This window comes from Bombina bombina, chromosome 9 (assembly GCF_027579735.1).
Source record: "Bombina bombina isolate aBomBom1 chromosome 9, aBomBom1.pri, whole genome shotgun sequence".
In the NCBI taxonomy this organism is placed as follows: Eukaryota; Metazoa; Chordata; class Amphibia; order Anura; family Bombinatoridae; genus Bombina; species Bombina bombina.
Genome location: NC_069507.1, coordinates 176383524 through 176406243, shown reverse-complemented (window position 1 = coordinate 176406243; position 22720 = coordinate 176383524). Strand labels below are relative to the sequence as shown.

General features: G+C 41.8%; 1 protein-coding gene across 4 annotated transcripts in view; it reads right to left on the bottom strand.

The window, feature by feature from the left end:
- LCOR (ligand dependent nuclear receptor corepressor) overlaps positions 1-22246 on the bottom strand; it is a 176984-nt gene extending 154738 nt beyond the window's left edge. For 2 of the 4 annotated variants that reach the window (XM_053692500.1, XM_053692502.1), the window contains exons 1-2: positions 21960-22246; positions 2082-2178 (exon numbers count right to left, since the gene is read on the bottom strand). In XM_053692500.1, coding sequence (XP_053548475.1) covers positions 2082-2178; positions 21960-22200 — 338 coding nt within the window. In that variant the 5' untranslated portion in view covers positions 22201-22246. The remainder of the gene's footprint in view (positions 1-2081; positions 2179-21959) is intronic. The other 2 variants (XM_053692501.1, XM_053692503.1) reach the window with 1 other exon arrangement.
- Positions 22247-22720: the final 474 nt, after the last annotated feature.

The window sequence follows — 22720 nt, the reverse complement described above, 5'->3', positions numbered from 1 at the left end:
TGTGTGTCTGGGGGGAAGATTTGGATATCAGTTTGGTCCCCAGAGGTCGCGGTGCATGGAGTATCCAGTAGTGTGAGGAGTAGCACCAAGAAACTTATTGAAGCATACTTGGAAAGGCAAAATATTAGCATATATCACCTAAAACAACTTGAAGAAGACAATAGTACAAACATAACTGTCCATAAAGCACTTAGTGCTTAGTTTTAATTGTACATTTCTTCATTTTATCATGGTCCTGCTGCATTTTATCATGTCTTTCTGTGAAATTTGGTGGAAGATAGTAAAGCAATTGTTGCTGTCAAATTAGACGCAAAAGGATTCAAATAGAGAGTTGGAGGAAATTACTGGAGAATGAATAGTAGTTCACATAAATACAACAGGTAGAGGTCAGATCGATCTAAACTGAAACTAATGTATTTTTGCATTAAGAGGTTAAAGTCGTTCAAATCTGAGGAAAATTAAAATTCTCCAAGCTTCTGCCTTTCTACAACTGGCGGTTTAATGGTCATAAATTATCTTGTTTCAAGTGCTGTTACAATGAACATGAGAAAAAAGAAAAAAAATGAAAGAAAGAAAACAGAAGCGAAAATGAATATGTTAAATGCTTCTAAATATTAAAAGGGATCAAAGCATTTTTTCCTCTTAAAATCTAGTTTTAAAGTGATGTACAAGCAGGAAAATGTACCTAAATGCCAAACAAAGCTAAGACGTATGAACATACATCAGCTAAAAAGCACTTAAAAGGGACAGGAAACCCAATTTTCTTTCATACAATTCCAAACACCTTTCCAATTTACTTATATTATCAAATTTGCTTCATTCTCTTGTTATCCTTTGCAGAAGGAACAGCATTGCACTACTGGCAGTTTGCACACATTTGTCTCTTGTGATTGGCTAATTATATGTGTTCAGCTGACACCAATCAGCACTTAGCTCCCACTAGTGTAGGATATTTGCATACTTTTATTTTATTTTTTTTCTCCAAACAAGGGATACCAAGAGAACAAAGCAAATTTAAAAACAGAAGTTAACTTTAAAGTGTCTTAAAATTGCATGTTCTATCTGAATCATGCAGGTTTACATTTTAACTTTCCTATCCCTTTAAGACATAAACAACTAGATTTAGGTCATACCACAAACATTTATGATAACAGAAAGAAAAAAAGAGAGAGGGGGAAAAAAAAGGTATTAAGAGTACTGCAATTGAACCAGGAACACAAGTCGGTTAAGGCCATTATATCAAAATGGAACGTTTTAGGATTGCAAATAAAAAAATGGCTGTGAAGTCTATAAAAACAACTTCATTAAAGGGACATAAAACTCAATGTTTATATATTCATAGTATAGATAATCAATTAAGCACTTCATTGCAAAATATTTTCATATAAAATAAAGGTTTTAAAAATCATTCAATCTGTAATTGTGATAGAAAAATTTGTATGGTTTTGCAATTTCTTTGAAAAGTAGGTAAATTATCTACTATACTGATCAAGCAATCATGGAGTAGAATATATCAGGATTAGGCTTCAAAATTCTAGACTATGAAGTTCAACATCTTGTGGGATTTCAGAGTTAAAATTATAGAAAAAGATTAAAAAATATATATATTTTTTTTTAAATAAAGTATTTTTTAATATGAATCACACATTTTAATTGATTTTGAGTTTTATATCCATTTAAGCACTCGTTATAAACTAGTATGTGCTTCAAATGTGCTTTAATACGACTCCTAGCCTACCTCACACTACACATTAAATAAAATATTCAATACTACTTAGAGATAAAGGTTTTTTTTTTTTTTTTTTGGTTTTTTTTTAAAGTATAATACAATTTTAACTGTCTGCTAAAAATGTAAAAACCAACTTGCAAAACAAAAAAAATAAAATGAGTGAAAGCAAACAAAATTATGATTTATGATCACCTTGATCAGATTGTGATTTTAGTGAAGAATAGTAATGAATGGAATTTGCATAGAAAAGTCAAATCATATTTATTTGAAGGGTTAGATAAACAATCACGTTTTAAAAATGATTTCAGCATTCACAAAGGAAAAAAATACTTAAAAACAGGAAATTTCTTACCCATTTCCTATAGAGTTTGAGGTACTTGGAGAAACGCTTGCAAATGTGCTACCAGCACAAGGACTTTTTTTAGTGGACAGGTCAAGTACTCCGTCTGCTGAAAAACAATAATGCAAACAGTAAAAACCTACCGGTCAAGAAAACGGTGGTCCTCTATATGCAAGGAAACTAGTGGTAAAAGCAGATTTATAGCTACTTAAAAGGGAAATATTTGTCAGAGGTTGAAAACATTTTGGTATGGTTAAAATATCTGCATTATTCAATATTCTACATAAGAATCTAATTAGTTCTAGGCTTTAAAAACTTGAGCAAAGGCTCATTATTTGAAAACTATATAATTATTTAAAACAGAAGAAGATTGCATAGCATGGTCAGAAAATCTAAATTAAACTTTAACAATTCAGATATACCATGTAATTTTAAACAACTTTCTACTTTACTTCTATTATAAAAATTGCTTCATACTGTTGGTATCCTTTGTCTAAGAGTAAACAAGTAGGCTTATTCCAAACAATGCACTACAAGGAGCTAGTAGATAATTGGTGGTTGCACATATATGCCTCTTGGTTCACCAGCAAGCTCTAACTAATGCGTTGCTGTGTATGCTACCCTTGAGAGAGTTAAAAACACACTCTCTGTTGATTGTATGATACTTAGCTTATGTAATACCACAAATATGAAGTACTTAGTAATCCTGTTATAAGACCAAGATTATATTCTAGGTATATCTATATGTTTATCTATCTAAGGGCTGTATGGCCTAATAGATGGCCAATCCTTCAGATTATCCCAAGTGGGTATTAATATATGGTATACCTGTTATACTTAAACTCTATAGTCTTTATAGGTAAGTATGCATTTAGGGCATTTTGAACAGCAGTGTACAGCTATATAACCAATACACAGTAAGCGAATACTAATGTATACACTTGCAATAAAATATATGTTGGTTACTCTAGGTTTTGAAGATTGCCTTTATGTCAGTCGCTACAATGCATGGCTTATGCTTGATTATTTTGATAATTTTTCAACTCTAACAAATATTAATTAAATTCTGTATGGTTGTGCATATACAACTGCATAAAGGGGTAAACACAGTCTTCTGCTAGTGGTAATTTAAGATAGTCTGAACTCAGTAGTACTACACCTAGTGGTGTCAGAATAATTATCGTTATAGCATCATAATAGATTCTGAGAGTTCCCAGCCAGTCTGGAGCTGTATTTAAAGTAAATACTTAAACTAAAGCTTGTTTATTGCGCTTAAATTCAATGTGAACTTATATGTTCTGTCACGCTGTTTATGCTTCAGTAGTGCTACAGCGTTACTGAATTACAGTTTGTGATAGTTGACACAATGTGTCTAATATTTTATTATATTGATAATGCAGCCTGTAAGGTTAGTAGTACATTTTTGCTCTTTACTGCTTCTATGATAGTATCCGATATTACTGTGACAATATTGTCTCTAATCTTTATCCCCTAGTATGAGTTACCAACACGTTGCAGAATTATGCTATGCAGGTGCAACGGTTAACAATTTTTACGCTAGGATAAATAATAATAGCTGCTGCTTAAGCCTGTGAAAAACCACAGGTTGCTAAGTACGAATTTACTAAAGTTAGTTTTTTAAGCTAAGGTATTTCTACTTATTTTAACAACAAGAGAGGCAGTTAAAAATAGCGAGGACCCCTGACGCAGCGTTTCACTAACGCATCCTCAGAGGGTCTTAAAAGGATACTAACCCCAATTTTTTTCTTTCATGATTCAGATAGAGCATGCAATTTTAAGCAACTTTCTAATTTACTCCTATTATCATTTTTTCTTTGTTCTCATGTTATCTTGATTTGAAAAAGCAGTAATGAAAAGTTAGGAGCCGCCCCATTTTTAGTTCAGTACCTGGGTAGCGCTTGCTAATTGGTTTGCTACATTTAGCCACAAATCAGCAAGTGCTACCCAGGTGCTGAACGAAAAATGGGCTGGCTCTAAAGTTTACAGTACTGCTTTTTCAAATCAAGATAGCATAAAAACAAAGAATAATTGATAATAGGAGTAAATTAGAAAGTAGCTTAAAATCTCATGCTCTAACTAAATCATGAAAGAAAAAAAAAAAAACACAGAATTTATGCTTACCTGATAAATTTCTCTCTTGTGATGTATCGACTCCAGGGATTCATCCATACTTGTGGGATATTCTCCTTCCCTACAGGAAGTGACAAAGAGCACCCACAGCAGAGCTGTCTATATAGCTCCTCCCTTAGCTCCGCCCCCCCAGTCATTCGACCGAAGGCTAGGAAGAAAAACATAATTTATGCTTACCTGATAAATTCCTTTCTTCTGTTGTGTGATCAGTCCACGGGTCATCATTACTTCTGGGATATTATCTGCTCCCCTACAGGAAGTGCAAGAGGATTCACCCAGCAGAGTTGCTATATAGCTCCTCCCCTCTACGTCACCTCCAGTCATTCGACCAAAGACCAACGAGAAAGGAGAAGCCAAGGGTGTAGTGGTGACTGAATTATAATTTAAAAAATATTTACCTGCCTTAAAAAAAAAAACAGGGCGGGCCGTGGACTGATCACACAACAGAAGAAAGGAATTTATCAGGTAAGCATAAATTATGTTTTCTTCTGTTATGTGTGATCAGTCCACGGGTCATCATTACTTCTGGGATACCAATACCAAAGCAAAAGTACACGGATGACGGGAGGGATAGGCAGGCTCATTATACAGAAGGAACCACTGCCTGAAGAACCTTTCTCCCAAAAATAGCCTCCGAAGAAGCAAAAGTGTCAAATTTGTAAAATTTGGAAAAAGTATGAAGCGAAGACCAAGTTGCAGCCTTGCAAATCTGTTCAACAGAGGCCTCATTCTTAAAGGCCCAAGTGGAAGCCACAGCTCTAGTGGAATGAGCTGTAATTCTTTCAGGAGGCTGCTGTCCAGCAGTCTCATAGGCTAAACGTATTATGCTACGAAGCCAAAAAGAGAGAGAGGTAGCAGAAGCTTTTTGACCTCTCCTCTGTCCAGAATAAACGACAAACAGGGAAGAAGTTTGGCGAAAATCTTTAGTTGCCTGCAAGTAGAACTTGAGGGCACGAACTACATCCAGATTGTGTAGAAGACGTTCCTTCTTTGAAGAAGGATTTGGACACAAGGATGGAACAACAATCTCTTGATTGATATTCCTGTTAGAGACAACCTTAGGTAAGAACCCAGGTTTAGTACGCAGAACTACCTTGTCTGAGTGAAAGATCAGATAAGGAGAATCACAATGTAGGGCTGATAACTCAGAGACTCTTCTAGCCGAGGAAATAGCCATTAAAAATAGAACTTTCCAAGATAACAATTTTATATCAATGGAATGAAGGGGTTCAAACGGAACACCCTGTAAAACGTTAAGAACTAAGTTTAAACTCCATGGCGGAGCAACAGTTTTAAACACAGGCTTGATCCTAGCTAAAGCCTGACAAAAGGCCTGGATGTCTGAATTTTCTGACAGACGCCTGTGTAACAAGATGGACAGAGCTGAGATCTGTCCCTTTAATGAGCTAGCCGATAAACCCTTTTCTAAACCTTCTTGTAGAAAGGACAATATCCTAGGAATCCTAACCTTACTCCAGGAGTAATCTTTGGATTCACACCAGTATAGGTATTTACGCCATATTTTATGGTAAATCTTTCTAGTAACAGGCTTCCTAGCCTGTATCAGGGTATCAATAACCGACTCAGAAAACCCACGTTTTGATAAAATCAAGCGTTCAATTTCCAAGCAGTCAGCTTCAGAGAAGTTAGACTTTGATGTTTGAATGGACCCTGAATCAGAAGGTCCTGTCTTAGAGGTAGAGACCAAGGCGGACAGGATGACATGTCCACTAGATCTGCATACCAAGTCCTGCGCGGCCATGCAGGCGCTATTAGAATCACTGATGCTCTCTCCTGTTTGATTTTTGCAATCAATCGAGGAAGCAGCGGGAAGGGTGGAAACACATAAGCCATCCTGAAGTTCCAAGGTGCTGTCAAAGCATCTATCAGAACCGCTCCCGGATCCCTGGATCTGGATCCGTAGCGAGGAAGTTTGGCGTTCTGGCGAGACGCCATGAGATCTATCTCTGGTTTGCCCCAACTTCGAAGTATTTGAGCAAAGACCTCCGGATGAAGTTCCCACTCCCCCGGATGAAGAGTCTGGCGACTCAAGAAATCCGCCTCCCAGTTCTCCACTCCCGGGATGTGGATTGCTGACAGGTGGCAAGAGTGAGACTCTGCCCAGCGAATTATCTTTGATACTTCTATCATTGCTAGGGAGCTTCTTGTCCCTCCCTGATGGTTGATGTAAGCTACAGTCGTGATGTTGTCCGACTGAAACCTGATGAACCCCCGAGTCCTTAACTGGGGCCAAGCTAGAAGGGCATTGAGAACTGCTCTCAATTCCAGAATGTTTATTGGCAGGAGACTTTCCTCCTGACTCCATTGTCCCTGAGCCTTCAGAGAATTCCAGACAGCGCCCCAACCTAGAAGGCTGGCGTCTGTTGTTACAATTGTCCAGTCCGGCCTGCTGAACGGCATCCCCCTGGACAGATGTGGCCGAGAAAGCCACCATAGAAGAGAGTTTCTGGTCTCTTGATCCAGATTCAGAGTGGGGGACAAATCTGAGTAATCCCCATTCCACTGACTCAGCATGCACAATTGCAGCGGTCTGAGATGTAGGCGTGCAAAGGGTACTATGTCCATTGCTGCTACCATTAAGCCGATCACCTCCATGCATTGAGCTACTGACGGGAGTTGAATGGAATGAAGGACACGGCATGCATTTAGAAGCTTTGTTAATCTGTCTTCTGTCAGATAAATCTTCATTTCTACAGAATCTATAAGAGTCCCCAAGAATGGAACTCTTGTGAGAGGCAAGAGAGAACTCTTCTTTTCGTTCACTTTCCATCCATGCGACCTTAGAAATGCCAGAACTAACTCTGTATGAGACTTGGCAGTTTGAAAGCTTGAAGCTTGTATCAGAATGTCGTCTAGGTACGGAGCTACCGAAATTCCTCGCGGTCTCAGAACCGCTAGAAGGGCACCCAGAACCTTTGTGAAGATTCTTGGAGCCGTAGCCAATCCGAATGGAAGGGCTACAAACTGGTAATGCCTGTCTAAGAAGGCAAACCTTAGATACCGGTAATGATCTTTGTGAATCGGTATGTGAAGGTAAGCATCCTTTAAATCCACTGTGGTCATGTACTGACCCTTTTGGATCATGGGTAAGATTGTCCGAATAGTTTCCATTTTGAACGATGGAACTCTTAGGAATTTGTTTAGGATCTTTAAATCCAAGATTGGCCTGAAAGTTCCCTCTTTTTTGGGAACCACAAACAGGTTTGAGTAAAACCCTTGTCCTTGTTCCGACCGCGGAACCGGATGGATCACTCCCATTAATAATAGATCTTGTACACAGCGTAGAAACGCGTCTTTCTTTATTTGGTTTGTTGACAACCTTGACAGATGAAATCTCCCTCTTGGGGGAGATAATTTGAAGTCTAGAAGGTATCCCTGAGATATGATCTCTAGCGCCCAGGGATCCTGGACATCTCTTGCCCAAGCCTGGGCGAAGAGAGAGAGTCTGCCCCCCACTAGATCCGGTCCCGGATCGGGGGCCCTCGGTTCATGCTGTCTTAGGGGCAGCAGCAGGTTTTCTGGCCTGCTTGCCCTTATTCCAGGACTGGTTAGGTTTCCAGCCTTGTCTGTAACGAGCAACAGCTCCTTCCTGTTTTGGTGCAGTGGAAGTTGATGCTGCACCTGCTTTGAAATTCCGAAAGGGACGAAAATTAGACTGTCTAGCCTTAGCTTTGGCTTTGTCTTGAGGTAGAGCGTGGCCCTTACCTCCTGTAATGTCAGCGATAATTTCTTTCAAACCGGGCCCAAATAAAGTTTGCCCCTTGAAAGGTATATTAAGTAATTTGGACTTAGAAGTTACATCAGCCGACCAGGATTTTAGCCACAGCGCCCTACGTGCCTGAATGGCGAATCCTGAATTCTTAGCCGTAAGTTTGGTTAAATGTACTACGGCCTCCGAAATGAATGAATTAGCTAGTTTAAGGACTCTAAGCCTGTCCGTAATGTCGTCCAGCGTAGCGGAACTAAGGTTCTCTTCCAGAGACTCAATCCAAAATGCTGCCGCAGCCGTAATCGGCGCGATGCATGCAAGGGGTTGCAATATAAAACCTTGTTGAACAAACATTTTCTTAAGGTAACCCTCTAATTTTTTATCCATAGGATCTGAAAAAGCACAGCTATCTTCCACCGGGATAGTGGTGCGCTTAGCTAAAGTAGAAACTGCTCCCTCCACCTTAGGGACCGTTTGCCATAAGTCCCGTGTGGTGGCGTCTATTGGAAACATCTTTCTAAATATTGGAGGGGGTGAGAACGGCACACCGGGTCTATCCCACTCCTTGGTAACAATTTCAGTTAATCTCTTAGGTATAGGAAAAACGTCAGTACTCGCCGGTACCGCAAAGTATTTATCCAACCTACACATTTTCTCTGGTATTGCAACAGTGTTACAATCGTTAAGAGCCGCTAAGACCTCCCCTAGTAATACACGGAGGTTTTCCAATTTAAATTTAAAATTTGAAATATCTGAATCCAATCTGCTTGGATCAGAACCGTCACCTACAGAATGAAGCTCTCCGTCCTCATGCTCTGCAAGCTGTGACGCAGTATCAGACATGGCCCTAGAATTATCAGCGCACTCTGTTCTCACCCCAGAGTGATCACGCTTGCCTCTTAGTTCTGGTAACTTAGCCAAAACTTCAGTCATAACAGTAGCCATATCTTGTAATGTTATCTGTAATGGCTGCCCAGATGTACTAGGCGCCATAATATCACGCACCTCCCGGGCGGGAGACGCAGGTACTGACACGTGAGGCGAGTTAGACGGCATAACTCTCCCCTCGCTGTTTGGTGAAATTTGTTCAATTTGTACAGATTGGCTTTTATTTAAAGTAGCATCAATACAGTTAGTACACAAATTTCTATTGGGCTCCACCTTGGCATTGGAACAAATGACACAGGTATCTTCCTCTGAATCAGACATGTTTAACACACTAGCAATAAACATGCAACTTGGTTACAATCTTATTTAACAAAAACGTACTGTGCCTCAAAGAAGCACTAAACGATTAAATGACAGTTGAAATAATGAACTGAAAAACAGTTATAGCATCACTCTTTAAAAACAACACAACTTGTTAGCAAAGGTTTGTTTCCCATTAGTAAAGTAACACTAATTAAATTTTTAAACATAAAAATCACAGAGCAACGTTTTAAAACACAGTCACTACATAAGTCTCACAGCTCTGCTGAGAGAATCTACCTCCCTTCAAAGAAGTTTGAAGACCCCTGAGTTCTGTTAGAGATGAACCGGATCATGCAGAAAATACAAGAGTAACTGACTGGAAATTTTTGATGCGTAGCAAAGAGCGCCAAAAACGGCCCCTCCCCCTCACACACAGCAGTGAGAGAGAAACGAAACTGTCATAATCAAAACAAGCAAACTGCCAAGTGGAAAAATAATGCCCAAGTATTTATTCACTCAGTACCTCAGAAATGCAAACGATTCTACATTCCAGCAAAAACGTTTAACATGAATTAAATACCTATTAAAAGGTTTAATGTACTTTTACAGAGTAACTCCGGTGAAATACCATCCCCAGAATACTGAAGTGTAGAGTATACATACATGTCATTATAACGGTATGGCAGGATTTTCTCATCAATTCCATTCAGAAAATAAAAACTGCTACATACCTCAATGCAGATTCAACTGCCCGCTGTCCCCTGATCTGAAGCTTTTACCTCCCTCAGATGGCCGAGAAACAGCAATATGATCTTAACTACTCCGGTTAAAATCATAAGAAAAACAGAATTTATGTTTACCTGATAAATTTCTTTCTCCAACGGTGTGTCCGGTCCACGGCGTCATCCTTACTTGTGGGATATTCTATTCCCCAACAGGAAATGGCAAAGAGCCCAGCAAAGCTGGTCACATGATCCCTCCTAGGCTCCGCCTACCCCAGTCATTCGACCGACGTTAAGGAGGAATAATAGCATAGGAGAAACCATATGGTACCGTGGTGACTGTAGTTAAAGAAAATAAATTATCAGACCTGATTAAAAAACCAGGGCGGGCCGTGGACCGGACACACCGTTGGAGAAAGAAATTTATCAGGTAAACATAAATTCTGTTTTCTCCAACATAGGTGTGTCCGGTCCACGGCGTCATCCTTACTTGTGGGAACCAATACCAAAGCTTTAGGACACGGATGAAGGGAGGGAGCAAATCAGGTCACCTAAATGGAAGGCACCACGGCTTGCAAAACCTTTCTCCCAAAAATAGCCTCAGAAGAAGCAAAAGTATCAAACTTGTAAAATTTGGTAAAAGTGTGCAGTGAAGACCAAGTCGCTGCCCTACATATCTGATCAACAGAAGCCTCGTTCTTGAAGGCCCATGTGGAAGCCACAGCCCTAGTGGAATGAGCCGTGATTCTTTCGGGAGGCTGCCGTCCGGCAGTCTCGTAAGCCAATCTGATGATGCTTTTAATCCAAAAAGAGAGAGAGGTAGAAGTTGCTTTTTGACCTCTCCTTTTACCTGAATAAACAACAAACAGGGAAGATGTTTGTCTAAAATCCTTTGTAGCATCTAAATAGAATTTTAGAGCGCGAACAACATCCAAATTGTGCAACAAGCGTTCCTTCTTTGAAACTGGTTTCGGACACAGAGAAGGTACGATAATCTCCTGGTTAATGTTTTTGTTAGAAACAACTTTTGGAAGAAAACCAGGTTTAGTACGTAAAACCACCTTATCTGCATGGAACACCAGATAAGGAGGAGAACACTGCAGAGCAGATAATTCTGAAACTCTTCTAGCAGAAGAAATTGCAACTAAAAACAAAACTTTCCAAGATAATAACTTAATATCAACGGAATGTAAGGGTTCAAACGGAACCCCCTGAAGAACTGAAAGAACTAAATTGAGACTCCAAGGAGGAGTCAAAGGTTTGTAAACAGGCTTGATTCTAACCAGAGCCTGAACAAAGGCTTGAACATCTGGCACAGCTGCCAGTTTTTTGTGAAGTAACACCGACAAGGCAGAAATCTGTCCCTTCAGGGAACTTGCCGATAATCCTTTTTCCAATCCTTCTTGAAGGAAGGATAGAATCCTAGGAATCTTAACCTTGTCCCAAGGGAATCCTTTAGATTCACACCAACAGATATATTTTTTCCAAATTTTATGGTAAATCTTTCTAGTTACAGGCTTTCTGGCCTGAACAAGAGTATCGATAACAGAATCTGAGAAACCTCGCTTCGATAAAATCAAGCGTTCAATCTCCAAGCAGTCAGCTGGAGTGAAACCAGATTCGGATGTTCGAACGGACCCTGAACAAGAAGGTCTCGTCTCAAAGGTAGCTTCCAAGGTGGAGCCGATGACATATTCACCAGATCTGCATACCAAGTCCTGCGTGGCCACGCAGGAGCTATCAAGATCACCGACGCCCTCTCCTGATTGATCCTGGCTACCAGCCTGGGGATGAGAGGAAACGGCGGGAACACATAAGCTAGTTTGAAGGTCCAAGGTGCTACTAGTGCATCCACTAGAGCCGCCTTGGGATCCCTGGATCTGGACCCGTAGCAAGGAACTTTGAAGTTCTGACGAGAGGCCATCAGATCCATGTCTGGAATGCCCCAAAGTTGAGTGACTTGGGCAAAGATTTCCGGATGGAGTTCCCACTCCCCCGGATGCAATGTCTGACCACTCAGAAAATCCGCTTCCCAATTTTCCACTCCCGGGATGTGGATAGCAGACAGGTGGCAGGAGTGAGACTCCGCCCATAGAATGATCTTGGTCACTTCTTCCATCGCTAGGGAACTCCTTGTTCCCCCCTGATGGTTGATATACGCAACAGTCGTCATGTTGTCTGATTGAAACCGTATGAACTTGGTCCTCGCTAGCTGAGGCCAAGCCTTGAGAGCATTGAATATCGCTCTCAGTTCCAGAATATTTATCGGTAGAAGAGATTCTTCCCGAGACCAAAGACCCTGAGCTTTCAGGGATCCCCAGACCGCGCCCCAGCCCATCAGACTGGCGTCGGTCGTGACAATGACCCACTCTGGTCTGTGGAATGTCATCCCTCGTGACAGGTTGTCCAGGGACAGCCACCAACGGAGTGAGTCTCTGGTCCTCTGATTTACTTGTATCTTTGGAGACAAGTCTGTATAGTCCCCATTCCACTGACTGAGCATGCACAGTTGTAACGGTCTTAGATGAATGCGCGCAAAAGGAACTATGTCCATTGCCGCTACCATCAACCCGATCACTTCCATGCACTGAGCTACGGAAGGAAGAGGAACGGAATGAAGTATTCGACAAGAGTCCAGGAGCTTTGTCTTTCTGGCCTCTGTTAGAAAAATCCTCATTTCTGAGGAGTCTATAATTGTTCCCAAGAAGGGAACCCTTGTTGACGGGGATAGAGAACTCTTTTCCACGTTCACTTTCCAGTCGTGCGATCTGAGAAAGGCCAGGACGATGTCCGTGTGAGCCTTTGCTCGAGGGAGGGACGACGCTTGAATTAGAATGTCGTCCAGGTAAGGTACTACTGCAATGCCCCTTGGTCTTAGCACAGCTAGAAGGGACCCTAGTACCTTTGTGAAAATCCTTGGAGCAGTGGCTAATCCGAAAGGAAGCGCCACGAACTGGTAATGTTTGTCCAGGAATGCAAACCTTAGGAACCGATGATGTTCCTTGTGGATAGGAATATGTAGATACGCATCCTTTAAATCCACCGTGGTCATGAATTGACCTTCCTGGATGGAAGGAAGGATAGTTCGAATGGTTTCCATCTTGAAAGATGGGACCTTGAGAAATTTGTTTAAGATCTTGAGATCTAGGATTGGTCTGAATGTTCCCTCTTTTTTGGGAACTATGAACAGATTGGAGTAGAACCCCATCCCTTGTTCTCTCAATGGAACAGGATGAATCACTCCCATTTTTAACAGGTCTTCTACGCAAAGTAAGAACGCCTGTCTTTTTATGTGGTCTGAAGACAACTGAGACCTGTGGAACCTTCCCCTTGGGGGAAGTCCCTTGAATTCCAGAAGATAACCCTGGGAGACTATTTCTAGCGCCCAAGGATCCAGAACATCTCTTGCCCAAGCCTGAGCGAAGAGAGAGAGTCTGCCCCCCACCAGATCCGGTCCCGGATCGGGGGCCGATATTTCATGCTGTCTTGGTAGCAGTGGCAGGTTTCTTTGCCTGCTTTCCCTTGTTCCAGCCTTGCATTGGTCTCCAAGCTGGCTTGGCCTGAGAAGTATTACCTTCTTGCTTAGAGGACGTAGCACCTTGGGCTGGTCCGTTTTTACGAAAGGGACGAAAATTAGGTCTATTTTTTGCCTTGAAAGGCCGATCCTGAGGAAGGGCATGGCCCTTACCCCCAGTGATATCAGAGATAATCTCTTTCAAGTCAGGACCAAACAGCGTTTTCCCCTTGAAAGGAATGTTTAGTAGCTTGTTCTTGGAAGACGCATCAGCCGACCAAGATTTCAACCAAAGCGCTCTGCGCGCCACAATAGCAAACCCAGAATTCTTAGCCGCTAACTTAGCCAATTGCAAAGAGGCGTCAAGAGTGAAAGAATTAGCCAATTTGAGAGCATTGACTCTGTCCATAATCTCCTCATAAGGAGGCGAGTCACTATCGAGCACCTTAATCAGTTCATCAAACCAGAAATATGCGGCTGTAGTGACAGGGACAATGCATGAAATGGGTTGTAGAAGGTAACTCTGCTGAACAAACATCTTTTTAAGCAAACCTTCTAATTTTTTATCCATAGGATCTTTGAAAGCACAACTATCCTCTATGGGAATAGTGGTGCGTTTGTTTAAAGTAGAAACCGCTCCCTCGACCTTGGGGACTGACTGCCATAAGTCCTTTCTGGGGTCGACCATAGGAAACAATTTTTTAAATATGGGGGGAGGGACGAAAGGAATACCGGGCCTTTCCCATTCTTTATTAACAATGTCCGCCACCCGCTTGGGTATAGGAAAAGCTTCTGGGAGCCCCGGCACCTCTAGGAACTTGTCCATTTTACATAGTTTCTCTGGGATGACCAAATTTTCACAATCATCCAGAGTGAATAATACCTCCTTAAGCAAAATGCGGAGATGTTCCAATTTAAATTTAAAAGTAATCACATCAGATTCAGCCTGCTGAGAAATATTCCCTAAATCAGTAATTTCTCCCTCAGACAAAACCTCCCTGGCCCCCTCAGATTGGGTTAGGGGCCCTTCAGAGATATTAATATCAGCGTCGTCATGCTCTTCAGTAACTAAAACAGAGCATCCACGCTTACGCTGAACAGGGTTCAATTTGGCTAAAATGTTTTTGACAGAATTATCCATTACAGCCGTTAATTGTTGCATAGTAAGGAGTATTGGCGCGCTAGATGTACTAGGGGCCTCCTGAGTGGGCAAGACTCGTGTAGACGAAGGAGGGAATGATGCAGTACCATGCTTACTCCCCTCACTTGAGGAATCATCTTGGGCATCATTGTCATTATCACATAAATCACATTTATTTAAATGAATAGGAATTCTGGCTTCCCCACATTCAGAACACAGTCTATCTGGTAGTTCAGACATGTTAAACAGGCATAAACTTGATAAGAAAGTACAAAAAACGTTTTGAAATAAAACCGTTACTGTCACTTTAAATTTTAAACTGAACACACTTTATTACTGCAATTGCGAAAAAACATGAAGGAATTGTTCAAAATTCACCAAACTTTCACCACAGTGTCTTAAAGCCTTGAAAATATTGCACACCAAATTTGGAAGCTTTAACCCTTAAAATAACGGAACCGGAGCCGTTTTAAGCTTTAACCCCTTTACAGTCCCTGGTATCTGCTTTGCTGAGACCCAACCAAACCCAAGGGGAATACGATACCAAATGATGCCTTCAGAAGTCTTTTATAAGTATCAGAGCTCCTCTCACATGCGACTGCATGCCATGCCTCTCAAAAACAAGTGCGCAACACCGGCGCGAAAATGAGACTCTGCCTATGCTTTGGGAAAGCCCCTAAAGAATAAGGTGTCTAAAACAGTGCCTGCCGATATTATTATATCAAAATACCCAGAATAAATGATTCCTCAAGGCTAAATAAGTGTTAATATCAATCGATTTAGCCCAAAAAATGTCTACAGTCTAAATAAGCCCTTGTGAAGCCCTTATTTACAATCGTAATAAACATGGCTTACCGGATCCCATAGGGAAAATGACAGCTTCCAGCATTACATCGTCTTGTTAGAATGTGTCATACCTCAAGCAGCAAAGACTGCAAACTGTTCCCCCAACTGAAGTTAATGCTCTCAACAGTCCTGTGTGGAACAGCCATGGATTTTAGTTACGGTTGCTAAAATCATTTTCCTCATACAAACAGAATTCTTCATCTCTTTTCTGTTTCTGAGTAAATAGTACGTACCAGCACTATTTGAAAATAACAAACTCTTGATTGAATAATGAAAAACTACAGTTAAACACTAAAAAACTCTAAGCCATCTCCGTGGAGATGTTGCCTGTACAACGGCAAAGAGAATGACTGGGGTAGGCGGAGCCTAGGAGGGATCATGTGACCAGCTTTGCTGGGCTCTTTGCCATTTCCTGTTGGGGAAGAGAATATCCCACAAGTAAGGATGACGCCGTGGACCGGACACACCTATGTTGGAGAAAACTCTGGTAGATTCTTCTTCAAACTCTGCCAGAGAAGTAATAACACGCTCCGGTGCTATTGTAAAATAACAAACTTTTGATTGAAGTTATAAAAACTAAGTATAATCACCATAGTCCTCTCACACCTCCTATCTAGTCTTTGGGTGCAAGAGAATGACTGGGGGTGACGTAGAGGGGAGGAGCTATATAGCAACTCTGCTGGGTGAATCCTCTTGCACTTCCTGTAGGGGAGCAGATAATATCCCAGAAGTAATGATGACCCGTGGACTGATCACACATAACAGAAGAAAAGGAGAAACTATAGGATGCAGAGGTGACTGAAGTTTTTCAAATAAAAATATACTACTTGTCTTAAACAGACAGGGCGGGCCGTGGACTCGATACATCACAAGAGAAAGAAATTTATCAGGTAAGCATATATTCTGTTTTCTCTTGTAAGATGTATCGAGTCCACGGATTCATCCATACTTGTGGGATACCAATACCAAAGCTTTAGGACACGGATGAAGGGAGGGACAAGACAGGTACCCTAAACGGAAGGCACCACTGCTTGTAGAACCTTTCTCCCAAAAATAGCCTCCGAAGAAGCAAAAGTATCGAATTTGTAAAATTTGGAAAAAGTATGAAGCGAAGACCAAAACGCCGCCTTACAAATCTGTTCAACAGAAGCCTCATTTTTAAAAGCCCATGTGGAAGCCACTGCTCTAGTGGAATGAGCAGTAATTCTTTCAGGAGGCTGCTGGCCAGCAGTCACATAAGCCAAACGGATGATGCTTTTCAGCCAAAAGGAAAGAGAGTTAGCCGTAGCCTTTTGACCTCTCCGTTTACCGGAATAAACAACAAACAATGAAGATGTTTGACGGAAATCTTTGGTTGCTTGCAAGTAGAATTTTAAAGCATGAACCACATCAAGATTGTGCAACAGACGTTCCTTCTTTGAAGGATTAGGACACAGTGAAGGAACAATAATTTCCTGAATGATATTCCTATTAGAAACCACCTTAGGAAGGAATCCAGGTTTGGAACGTAAAACCACCTTATCTGCATGGAAAACAAGATAAGGTGAGCCACACTGTAAAGCAGATAACTCCGAAATTCTTCGAGCTGAAGAGATAGCTACTAAAAACAGAACTTTCCAAGATAGAAGCTTAATATCTATGGAATGCATAGGTTCAAACAGAACCCCTTGAAGAACTTTAAGAACTAAGTTTAAGCTCCATGGTGGAGCAACAGGTTTGAATACAGGCTTGATTCTGACTAAAGCCTGACTAAACGCTTGAACGTCTGGAACATCTGCCAGACGCTTGTGTAAAAGAATAGACAATGCAGAAATCTGTCCTTTTAAGGAACTAGCTGATAATCCCTTCTCCAAACCTTCTTGGAGAAAGGACAACATTCTAGGAATCCTAATCTTACTCCATGAGTAACCCTTGGATTCACACCAATGAAAATATTTGCGCCAAATCTTATGCTAAATCTTCCTGGTGACAGGCTTTCTAGCTTGAATCAGGGTATCAATGACCGCTTTGATAGAATCAGGCGTTCAATCTCCAAGCAGTCAGACACAGAGAAATTAGATTTGGATGCGTGAATGGACCTTGGATTAGAAGGTCCTGCCTCATTGGCAGAGTCCACGGTGGAACAGGTGACATGTCCACTAGGTCTGCATACCAAGTCCTGCGTGGCCACGCAGGTGCTATCAGAATCACCAAAGCTCTCTCCTGCTTGATTCTGGCAACCAGACGTGGGAGGAGAGGAAACGGTGGAAATACATAAGCCAGACTGAAGGACCAGGGTACTGCTAGAACATCTATCAGTACCGCCTGGGGATCCCAGGACCTGGACCCGTAACGAGGAAGTTTGGCATTCTGACGGGACGTCATCAGATCCAATTCTGGTGTGCCCCATAGCTGGGTCAGCTGGGCAAATACCTCCGGATGGAGTTCCCACTCCCCCGGATGAAAAGTCTGACGACTTAGGAAATCCGCCTCCCAGTTCTCTACCCTTGGGATATGGATTGCTGAGAGATGGCAAGAGTGATCCTGTGCCCATCGGATTATTTTGGTTACCTCCATCATCGCTAGAGAACTCAGTGTTCCTCCTTGATGATTGATATAAGCTACAGTCGTGATGTTGTCTGACTGAAATCTGATGAATTTGGCCGCAGCTAGCTGAGGCCACGCCTGAAGCGCATTCAATATCGCTCTCAGCTCTAGTATGTTTATCGGGAGGAGAGTTTCTTCCCGAGACCATAAGCCCTGTGCTTTCAGGGAGTTTCAGACAGCACCCCAGCCTAGCAGGCTGGCATCTGTCGTTACAATGAGCCACTCTGGCCTGCGGAAACACATTCCCTAAGACAGGTGGTCCTGAGACAACCACCAGAGAAGTGAGTCTCTGGTCTCCTGGTCTAGATGCAGTTGAGGAGATAAATCTGCATAATCTCCATTCCACTGTTTGAGCATGCATAGTTGCAATGGTCTGAGGTGTAGACGGGCAAAAGGAACTATGTCCATTGCATTACCTCCATACACTGAGCCACTGATGGTCGAGGAATGGAATGAAGAGCTCGGCAAGTGGTTAAGAGTTTTGATTTTCTGACCTCCGTCAGAAATATTTTCATTTCTACCGAGTCTATCAGAGTCCCTAGGAAGGAAACTCTTGTGAGAGGGAAGAGAGAACTCTTTTTTTATGTTCACCTTCCACCCGTGAGATATCAGAAAAGCCAACACGATGTGACTTGGCTAGCTGGAAAGTCGACGCCTGAATTAAGATGTCGTCTAGATAAGGCGCCACTGCTATGGCCCGCGGTCTTAGAACCGCCAAAAGGGACCCTAGCACCTTTGTGAAAATTCTGGGAGCCGTGGCCAACCCGAAGGGAAGGGCCACAAACTGGTAATGCCTGTCCAGAAAGGCGAATCTGAGGAATTTATGATCTCTGTGCATAGGGATGTGTAGATACGCATCCTTTAGGTCCACGGTAGTCATATTGACCCTCCTGGATCAACGGCAGAATAGTCCGAATAGTCTCCATCTTGAACGATGGTACTCTGAGGAACTTGTTTAGAATTTTGAGATCTAAGATTGGTCTGAAAGTTCCCTCTTTTTTGGGAACCACAAACAGGTTTGAGTAAAACCCTAGCCCTTGTTCCGCTTTTGGAACTGGGCGGATCACTCCCATGGTGTGTAGGTCTTCTACACAGCGTAAGAACGCCTCTCTCTTTGTCTGGTTTGCAGACAATTGAGAAGTGTGAAACCTCCCCCTTGGGGGAGAGTCTTTGAAGTCCAGAAGATATCCCTGGGACACAATTTCTAAAGCCCAGGAATTGTGGACATCTCTTGCCCAAGCCTGAGCGAAGAGAGAGAGTCTGCCCCCTACTAGATCCGGTCCCGGATCGGGGGCGACCCCTTCATGCTGTCTTAGAGGCAGCTTCAGGCTTATTGGTCTGTTTGCCCTTGTTCCAAGCCTGGTTAGGTCTCCAGACTGACTTGGATTGGGCAAAATTCCCCTCTTGCTTTGCAGCAGGGGAAGCTGAAGCGGGACCACCCTTGAAATTCCGAAAGGAACGAAAATTATTCTGTTTGGTCCTCAATTTATTTGTTTTATCCTGAGGGAGAGCATGGCCTTTCCCTCCAGTGACGTCTGAAATAATCTCTTTCAGTTCAGGCCCGAATAGGGTCTTTCCTTTGAAAGGGATGTTCAAAAGTTTAGATTTGATGATACATCAGCAGACCAGGACTTAAGCCATAACGCCCTGCGTGCTAAAATGGCAAAACCTGAATTCTTTGCCGCTAACTTAGCCAGTTGGAAAGCGGCATCTGTAATGAAAGAATTAGCCAACTTAAGAGCCTTAATTCTATCCATAATATCCTCTAATGGAGTCTCCATCTTTAGAGCCTCTTCTAGAGCCTCAAACCAAAAAACAGCTGCAGTAGTTACAGGAACAATGCACACAATAGTTGGAGAAGAAAACCTTGATGAACAAAAATTTTCTTCAGGAGACCCTCTAATTTTTTATCCATAGGATCTTTGAAAGCACAACTGTCTTTGATAGGTATAGTTGTACGCTTAGATAGAGTAGAAATAGCTCCCTCCACCTTAGGAACCGTCTGCCACGAGTCCCGCATGGTGTCAGATATGGTTAACATTTTCTTAAAAACAGGAGGGGGAGCAAACGGAATACCTGGTTTATCCCACTCCTTAGTAACAATATTCACAATCCTCTTAGGGACTGGAAAAACATCAGTGTAAACAGGAACCTCTAAGTATTTGTCCATTTTACACAATTTCTCTGGAACCACTATGGGGTCACAATCATCTAGAGTAGCTAATACCTCCCTGAGTAATAAGCAGAGGTGTTAAAGCTTAAATTTAAAGGCCGTCATGTCAGAATCTGTCTGAGGGAGCGTCTTTCCTGAATCAGAAATTTCTCCCTCAGATAACAAATCCCTTACCCCTACTTCAGAACATTGTGAGGGTATTTCAGATACTAAAGCGTCAGACTGCTCAGCTTTACTTAACCCAGAGCTGTCACGCTTTCCTTGTAAACCAGGCAGTTTAGATAAAACCTCTGTGAGGGTTTTATTTAGAACTGTGGCCATGTCTTGTAAAGTAAATGAATTTGACGCATTAGAGGTACTTGGCGTCACTTGTGCGTGCGTTACTGGTTGTGACACTTGGGGAGAGCTAGATGTCAAAAACTCATTTCCTTCTGTCTGAGAATCATCTATTGCTATATTTTTCATTGCTAAAATATGCTCTTTATAATTTATAGACATATCAGTGCAAGTGGGACACATTCTAAAAGGGGGTTCCACAATGGCTTCTAAACACATTAAACAAGGATTTTCCTTAGTGTCAGACATGTTAAACAGGCTAGTAATGAAACAAGCAAGCTTGGAAAACACTTTATTCAAAGTAAATAATACTTAGAAAAAAACGGTACTGTGCCTTTAAGAGAAAAAAAAAGCTGCACAAACTCTGCAAAACATTGTAAAACTCAAACGAAATTTTTACAGTAGCATCATAAAGCCTTAGTAACTTTGCACAGCTATGCAAATAAACAATTAACCCCTTAATGTAAAAACCAGATTGACAAAAAGTCAAAAACCGGTAAAAAAACGTTCAGCACCTTGCCACAGCTCCGCTGTGGCGCCTACCTGCCCTTTATGAACGATTTGTGGGGAAAAAAACCTTCTTTACAGCCCTCAAACACAGCAGGACCCTCTGGAGAAGCAGTTGGATGTCTCTGAGGAAAAAAAACTGCGCAACTGAGGCGCAAAAATAGGCCCCTTCCACCTCACTCGATGTCATGGGGCCTAAAAGAAACACAACAGAGTGTTTCCTAAACTAGCCATGTGGGTTAATAACCCATAAACAAGCCACAAAGACCCCTTAAAGTCCCTCAAAAAAACTTTATTGCAATAATAATATAAAAGTTTTTTCTTATCAGTGTCACCAGTAACTAATGAGCCCTTTGTGCAAGCTGGGATTCTTACTAAGTCTCTGAATACAGTTTACCCTTCCCTCATGGGGATATTGTCAGCCTTTTCTAGAATTAACACAGTCTGTCTAGAAAAAAATTAGACTGAACATACCCCAAAGCAGTTTAGCCCCCAACTGAAGTTTTCCTGTACTCTTCAGTCCTTGTGAGAACAGCAGTGGATTTTAGTTACAAAGTGCTAAAATCATCATCCTCCCTGCAGAAATCTTCATCTCTTTTCTGCCAGAGAGTAAAACATACACACCGGTACCATTTAAAATAAACTTTTGCTTGAGAAATAAAAAAACTGACATTTTTGTCACCACACTCACTTTACCCTTCCTAGCAGTTAAGCCGGCAAAGAGAATGACTGGGGGGGCGGAGCTAAGGGAGGAGCTATATAGACAGCTCTGCTGTGGGTGCTCTCTTTGCCACTTCCTGTAGGGAAGGAGAATATCCCACAAGTATGGATGAATCCGTGGACTCGATACATCTTACAAGAGAAATTGTGGTTAGTATCCCTTTAAATTAATTATTTCTTAAGACTTGTAAATAGCAGCGTTTTAAGAAAAGTGCGAGTGTGAAAGGTGATTAAACGGCATCTAAATGTTCTAAACTTTGAGCCTTTGGATACCTTGCTCACAGTTTTCCTCTGACTGGGGCTTTTTAACAGTGAGGTCTAGAGGAGAGTCTTGGTCAGCCATCAGAAGCTTGCTAAGCACAGGATTCTGAGCAGTTGCAGGGGGCGGAGAATTTTGTCCAGAGGATAATTTAGGCAAGCTTTGGTTCTTTGTGCTGTTGGGCTGGCTGGAGTCCTGAGTAGAGCTTGTTTTTGAGGTATATTCAGCAGCAAACTGTCGAATCATTCGCTGCATGATCTCGCGAGCAACTAAGGGAATGTTGGGGTCTGAGACCCTAGGACTGTCTGAAATTAAAAATAGATATGAAAACATTTTTAATTAAATTTTGTACATAACTCCCCACACCACAGAAAGTAGTAGTTTAAAGTGAAGGTAAACTTTGGTGAATGAAAGCACATTTTTTTAAATTACTATTAAAAACAGGAGCACTTTCATTCATTAAATTTTACAAAGCAGCCGTTTTTTTTTTTTTTTTTTTTTTTAATCAAAACACTTACCTTGTTTTTCTTTTCACAGCCAGAGCAGCTTCCCCCTCCTGGAAATCCTCTCTTTATACGTCAGCAATGACTAATCCGGCTTCCTCCAATCACGGCTTTCCCCCCAGGGTAGTCATTGCCTGAGGCGATGCTGTGATTGGAGGAAGACGGATTAGTCATTGCTGACGTGTGAAGAGAGGATTTCCAGGAGGGGGAAGCTGCTCTGGCTGTGAAAAGAAAAAAAGGTAAGTTTTTAATCAAAACGGCTGCTTTGTAAA